This window comes from Cynara cardunculus (assembly GCF_001531365.2).
Source record: "Cynara cardunculus var. scolymus isolate 2C chromosome LG 16, CcrdV1, whole genome shotgun sequence".
In the NCBI taxonomy this organism is placed as follows: Eukaryota; Viridiplantae; Streptophyta; class Magnoliopsida; order Asterales; family Asteraceae; genus Cynara; species Cynara cardunculus.
Genome location: NC_037543.1, coordinates 11,733,444 through 11,740,643, shown reverse-complemented (window position 1 = coordinate 11,740,643; position 7,200 = coordinate 11,733,444). Strand labels below are relative to the sequence as shown.

General features: G+C 34.4%; 1 protein-coding gene across 2 annotated transcripts; it reads left to right on the top strand.

Moving 5' to 3' along the window:
• Positions 1-242: 242 nt before the first annotated feature.
• Positions 243-7,152, top strand: LOC112529683 (pentatricopeptide repeat-containing protein At2g41080). 2 transcript variants are annotated; one of them, XM_025141023.1, is made up of 3 exons: positions 243-899; positions 1,013-2,416; positions 7,075-7,152. In XM_025141023.1, coding segments are annotated over exons 1-3 (2,007 nt in total). In that variant the 5' UTR covers positions 243-297; the 3' UTR covers positions 7,076-7,152. The 2 variants fall into 2 exon arrangements, with proteins under 2 accessions (XP_024996791.1, XP_024996790.1); XM_025141022.1 differs by lacking the exon at positions 7,075-7,152 and having other exon boundaries at positions 1,013-2,613.
• The last annotated feature ends 48 nt before the right edge of the window (positions 7,153-7,200 follow it).

Genomic DNA, 7,200 nt, shown 5'->3' with positions numbered 1-7,200 from the left:
ATATTTTAAAATTAATTTGATGTTTTCTGAATTTTAAACTCATCCCAATTTCCAACACATTCAACACCCTCCCTAATGACACCCCCTTAATTGAATTGATGTTTATGAATTTGTTAAAAGTTCAATTTCCAAAGCAATAAACACCCCTAAAAAAATCTTTAAAACCTTTATAATCCTTTTGGTAGGATAGTTACGGAAGGTGCTTCCCATGGTTTAAGCGTGGATGCTGTCTCATTCAGCAAACCTGATACTCTGGGTCCAAAAGCTAACCCTGTTATACTGCGAGAATTGAGATGCATGGGCAAGTTTTACCTTCGGAAGCTCATCAATGGCTGTCTAAGCTCCATTAATCGCTTTTATTCTACTGCCACCAGAACCATTCAATATCCTTCATCAAAGCCACCGCCGGAGAGATTTCTACGTCTCTGTGCAGAAGGCCGCATCAACGAAGCATTCAGGACCTTCACTTCAGACGTATATTTGGATCCATCTCTCTACTCTTACCTCCTCAAATCATGCATACAAATCCACTCACTCTCACTTGCTCGACAACTCCATTCTTTGATAATCACGTCTGGGTGTTCTTCAACGAGGTTTGTCACAAACCACCTCCTCAATACCTACTTGAAACTTGGTCAGTCTCAGATCGCTGTGTCGTTGTTCGACGTAATGCCCAAGAAAAATTTCATGTCTTGTAACATCTTGATAGGTGGGTTTGTGCAAAGTGGCGACTTGGATAAAGCACTCAAAGTGTTTGATGAAATGCCCAATAGAAATATTGCGACGTGGAATGCCATGGTTACGGGTTTGACCGAGTTTGAATATAATGAGGAGGCTTTGAGACTTCTCTCAGAAATGCACGTTTTGGGTTTTTATCCGGATGAATTTACTCTTGGCAGGTGAGATGCATTTGTGAATCCTAACGAACAAATGTTCTTGTAGTTTTATGCCCATTTGGAAAATTTGTAGTATGATTTATGCCTTTCTTACAACTATAATTGATTGTTGGCAGCGTACTTCGAGGTTGTGCTGGTTTAAAGAGTGTAAGTGCAGGTCGGCAGGTTCATGCCTATGCAGTTAAATCTGGGGTTGAAATCAATGTTGTTGTTGGGAGTTCACTTGCTCACATGTACATGAAGTCTGGAAGTCTAGCAGAAGGAGAGGAGGTGATCAAAGCTATGCCTGTTCATAGCGTGGCTGTTTGTAATACACTTATCTCAGGGAGAGCTCAAAGTGGATGTTCTGAGGAAGCTTTAAATCAGTATTATATAATGAAAATGGCGGGATTCAGACCTGATAAAATTACGTTTGTAACTGTGCTCAGTTTGTGTTCGGAGTTGGCAACACTTGGACAAGGCCAGCAGATTCACGCAGAGGCAATAAAGTCCGGGGCTTGTGCATCAGTTTCTGTCCTTAGTTCCTTGGTAAGCATGTATTCAAGATGTGGATGTTTGCAAGATTCTTTGAAAGCATTTTCAGAAAGTCTCATTCCTGATGTTGTCCTCTGGAGTTCAGTGATTGCAGCTTATGGACTTCATGGAATGGGAAAGGAGGCAGTTGCTTTTTTTAATTGGATGGAGAGCGAAGGATTGAAAGCGAACAATGTTACTTTCTTGAGTTTACTTTATGCTTGCAGTCATAGTGGATTGAAGGATCAGGGGATTAAAATATTTGATTTAATGACAGATAAATACGGATTGGAGCCTCAATTACCACATTACACTTGTTTAGTTGATCTCCTTGGCCGTTCTGGCCGTTTGGAGGAAGCAGAAGCCATTATTAGATCTATGCCTGTGAAGGCAGATTCTATTATATGGAAGACCCTGTTATCTGCCTGCAGTATATACAAAAATGCCGATATGGCTAAAAGAATAGCCGAAGAAGTCATTAGGGTGGATCCTCAGGATTCAGCATCGTATGTCCTGCTTGCAAACATACAAGCCTCTGCTAAACAATGGCATAATGTGTCTGATTTAAGGAAGGCAATGCGGGATAGGAGTGTTAAAAAGGAACCAGGTGTGAGCTGGTTTGAGAGGAAGAACCATGTTCATCAGTTCTGTATGAATGATAAATCTCATCCAGATTCGAAAAAAATCAATCTTTACCTGAAAAAGCTGACTGCAGAGATGAAATTGTTGGGTTATAAGCCTGATACTGATTCCATTTTGCATGACATGAATCTTGAAGAAAAGGAAGATGATTTGGTGCAGCACAGTGAGAAGTTGGCAATTGCTTTTGCTCTAATGAACACACCAGATTGTGTTCCGATCAGGGTGATGAAGAATTTACGTGTATGCAACGATTGCCATGTTGCCATCAAGTACATCTCTGTAATCAGAAATCGGGAGATCGTCGTACGAGATGCCAGTAGATTTCATCATTTCAAACAAGGTCAATGTTCATGTGGAGATTATTGGTAAGAGTATTTCCATAATTTGAAGCCTTAAAAAACTTCCCTTGATTGATATCTTCAATATTTTCATTACATAATGTTTTTAAATCGCATCTCTTTTCTTGATTGGAGGGGGCCGCCTCCTATATAAAAAAAACCCGCATCTCTTAATAGAAAGATTAACATTAGCATGTTTATTACATTATGTTGTTCAATGTTGATCAAATTACATAACTTCAACATTCTCTATTAAATTGTCATTTTTGTCCATGTTCTATTGTATCGTTTATGTTAGTTAATTTATAATGTAATTGAGATTCCTATGACACCAGTTGGTTAAAGAAACGAAGTTTGAATATGCCAGTTTCAATCAAAGATTAGCAGGGATAAAAGTAGTTGATCATCATCGTTTGCTTAGTAAAACATTTCTAGGTTCTGTAATGATCAAATATGTGAGAAATTGGAATATTTGAAGAATGGCATCAGATGAATTGAAAAAAACACATTCAATATAGAAATTTCGAAATATATTTGTCAAACAATAAGCTTTCAACTTTTAGAGTTTCTTGAACCTCAAGAGACTTCAAAACCATAGTCATCATATATAGGAGCTTAATCATTTGAAAACTCCAAAATTTATGAAATCCGTGAGAACTTCTACCTAAAGATTTTGTTTCACATGATATTTTTCCGTCTAAGTATAGTATTTAATGTATTGATTAACATATATGTGTTTTACAATGTGTTTGTTTCACATGTATTCGGTTCACAATGTGAAACTTTTATGTGTATTTTTTGTTTCACAAACATGTAAAAAATGTTCACATTGTGAACCGAGTACATGTGAAACAAATATATGTTAATAAATATTCCAAATCCTAGTCTTAGATGGAAAAAAATCATATGAAATAACACATGATGTACAATTTCTCAAGGTTATCATAATTCTATGGGTTCTCAAAAGAAGGTCGTGTGGGAAGGTTCAATTCCAAACTTATGTTGTTGTGAATAGGGGACAAAAAAGAGCAGGCACATGTCTTGGACATTCATGGGATATTCATCATGAATGATGAATGGTGTATCATTCATTCTGAATCTTGTAAAAAATTCACGTGTATTATTCATCATGAATGTGATAAAATGGGGACATGTGTCCCTCTCTCCTTCGTCACTCGTTTCATAATGGAAAACAGGTTTAGAGTTGGACTTTCCTTTGCATCTCTCTCTCTCTCTCTCTCTATATATATATATACTTCTAAACCGTTGGATAAGGTGATATTTTGTTCTAACAGTTAAAGTTTCATTACCTTCAAATTGATTGATGAAAATACGGGACCTTCATGAACCTTGATCTTTAATTTCACCAACTTTTACATACCTTCAATCATTTTCACATCCATAAATCTGTTAAAGCTTCAGTTATGATGTTAGAATTAGCTAGGACATTGAAAGTAGGTGAAGGCAACTTTTGAAGGTTTTATATCTCACATTCTAACCATGACTTTTATTCTCACAAGATCCTTAATCTGTATATATATAGTCATCAATTACACACATACGTGTGTGTATAGATCCACCCATACTTCTTGCAAAAGTAGAACTCTACAACGGAGATATTTACCCTCTTTCTCTCATGATCATCTGTTGTTCGTAATCCCCATAGGAGAATTCCAAGATCGACCAGTCGAAGGTACCAACGACTGTAAGTTGGAGGGGTAGTAACAAACAATTATGTAGTTTTCTATGCTCAACCTTACATCTAATTCTAGTATTTTCATTCTAATTTGATTAATTTACATGTCATGGTTAATGGATATAAACATGTAGCTTATATTAGCCAAGCTTACCGACTTGTATCAGTATGGATTATTTTAACTGAAATTGCGCTATGTATCAGACTATGGTCTAATGTTGCAACCAGTCTAGGTGAGGCATATGTTTAGGGGTGAACTCATGATTTTTGCCGAACGGGTACATTTTTTAAGTGGATTATTGGTCTTCTAAGTCATCCGATATTTCTTAGCCGAATTCCACCATTTGGAGAGATTTTTTAAGTTTTTTGATTAATTTTGAGACTTATTCGGTTTTTTGGTTGATTTCGAGGTATTTTTTCAGTTTTTTGGTTGATATCTTTTGTATTTTTTTTTAATATCCTGGAGCACTCCTAAAAGTTTAGCGTGTGCACCTTTCATACCCAAAAAAATCTACTTGTGAAAATCGGTTGAGCGGATGGAAGGGACTCGACGGAGGCTTCATAGGTGTGCCCCTGCCTCATATTGAATTGCAATGTCCTCTTGCCAGTGCAAGGCCACTATGTTTGCTACAAAAAAGGTTTTATATGAGTTGGGTTGCCTCGTTGAAAAATCTCAACCCATTAAGAAATGTTTAAAGATAACCCAATCTGTGGAAATTGGGTTGATGCGAGTTGGGTTGGTCGTGTTTTGACATAATAGCAGCACCTGAGCAACATAAAAAAGCATTAGTCAAGACTAATGGTTAATTGACTTTTTACGCGTACATAAAGGAATAAAGAAAAAGCTAAGACCAATCCCAAGAAGAAAGTTGAAGATTCTTGCAAATAGGAGACAAAATTACGGGTGGAATTATAGTACATTTATGAAAAGAGCTAACTAATTGTCAGTCGCAACTGTGTAGATCAAATGCAGCACTACCATGTCGAACAACATATTATATACCATGTAAGAGGGATGTCAAGTTCATCGGATCGGGCCAGTTTCAAATGGCCCCAAACCAATTCCAACTTATTACCGACAATTTGTAACTTTCACACCTCTATTAGGCATCAGTTTGCTTCAAGTCGGTTGTTTTGGATCAGGTTAGTCAGGTATTTGTACACCTTAGCTAGAAGTCTCTTTCCCGTGATTATCTTTTACATCATCAAAGCTTTTTCCCACCAGATGTAATTTGATACCTAAGATGCATATGATTTGAAACTACACAAATAATAGCTAGACTGCAAGAAAAAGCTCGCTATAATACCAAAGTTGTTACTCATGGTACTTTTTGTGGTTTTTTTTTTAATTTATAAATTGAACTTTATCATAATCTGTGATAAATATTAAAAGGTAACTGATTAAATATTTATATTTATCAACATAATCTTATATTAGTTATAATCCAATTACATATTAAGATATATATCTTTTAATATGAGTAGGATAATTCAATAATTTGATTACGTGATTAAACATTAAGATGAATGTATACATTCTATTATTTGAAAACCAAACTTAAAGATAAACTAGGATTTTTTATTGGACGAGTCTTTAGGTTTCCATGGCTTATAAATAAAGGAGGTCAAGTCTCTATTGCCTACAAGAATTTGCATTCAGTTTAGCCCCCATTTTAAAGCAAACCATGTAGAGCTTTAGAGGCTTTAATCTACATGTAGTGATGATTGCTTCCGCTTCAATGAACTTTGTTGATAACTCAAATGCTTCACGTTAGATCTATTAAACTATTTACCATATTATGTTAAACTGCTTTCTGATGATGTGTTTATGTTCCTATACCTTTACTATTGTTTTCATATGCTTAAGTAAAATTCACATATTGATAATAAATGATTTCAAAAGCTTAAATCCACACAGGTTGATAATCAATTATGGTTTATCGGAATTCTTTTTGAAAATTTTGATATTTTAATTACCTTTCTTAATCAAACTGTGATGTTGTTTATAGAAAAAGGGCTTCGTTGTTTTCGAAGATTCAAGTAAAAACATTGTCAAATAACTAGTTTAGCTAAAGGTGTCATATGAATAAATTATTTATTTATTTATTTATTTTGAGATCTCTTTTTGGCTACATAGTATTGCATTACTAATAAAAAAAAGGAGTTCAAAAAATAGAAGAAAATTTATTTTTCTTGATTTATGTGGATTGTCACATGACTTATCCATTATTTTTTTATTTGTTATTATATATATATATATATATATATATATATGGTATATTTCAAATGCAGTCATGTCTATTTGTACAACCAATACAACCCAACCAATTGAGATATTTATGTAAATGATGAAAGTTAATTTATTATGATTTAAATATTTATAGAAGATGATTAGAGTTCATTAGTTATAATAAATACTTTATATCAGAAAACAATCAAAACTTTTATGAAATCACATATTTATCAAATTAAATGGACGGTTGAGATTGAGTTGTATTGGTTGTACAAATATAAAGAGTTGCATAATAATTCATCTCTATGTGCAGGCGCGCGCGCGTGCACACACACACACATATATGTATATATATATATAGAGAGAGAGAGAGAGAGGGGGGAAGATCAAATGTTAACCAACAATTTTGTGTTAACTTTGCAAACCATGTCAACCAATCAAACTTCATTCTTCAAGTAGATTTATGTCATGTTCACAAGTTAATTACAAGGGTATTTCAGTAAATTGATTTGATATGTAACTCCCAAACAATTAATGGGGAGTTACAAATCATGAAATCTCAAAAAATATGCATTTATAATATTAATATATATCTATACTACATATATAACCATTTAAGACAAAGTCTTAAATACAACTCTTTAAGCACAAGTTACAATGGTTTTATGCAAGATTTTCAAAAAACTCTTAATTACAACTCATCAAGCATATGGTACAAGTTTTTTTATGCATTTACCTTATCTCTCACAATTTCAGATTCTCTCACAAAAACCCTTTTGGCAAGTCAGACATAAACAGACCCTTTTCCAAGCTCTCCTCTTTGAAATTGGCAAGGTCAAAGATCGCTTTCTTTCGATATGGACGATTTCAGACTTCCAATTG

Excerpts from the sequence above, each read along its gene's own strand:
- LOC112529683 (XM_025141022.1), top strand. The coding sequence starts at position 298 with ATGGGCAAGTTTTACCTTCGGAAGCTCATCAATGGCTGTCTAAGCTCC. Across the intron at positions 900-1,012 it reads GATGAATTTACTCTTGGCAG|CGTACTTCGAGGTTGTGCTG; the intron begins GTGAGATGCATT and ends GATTGTTGGCAG.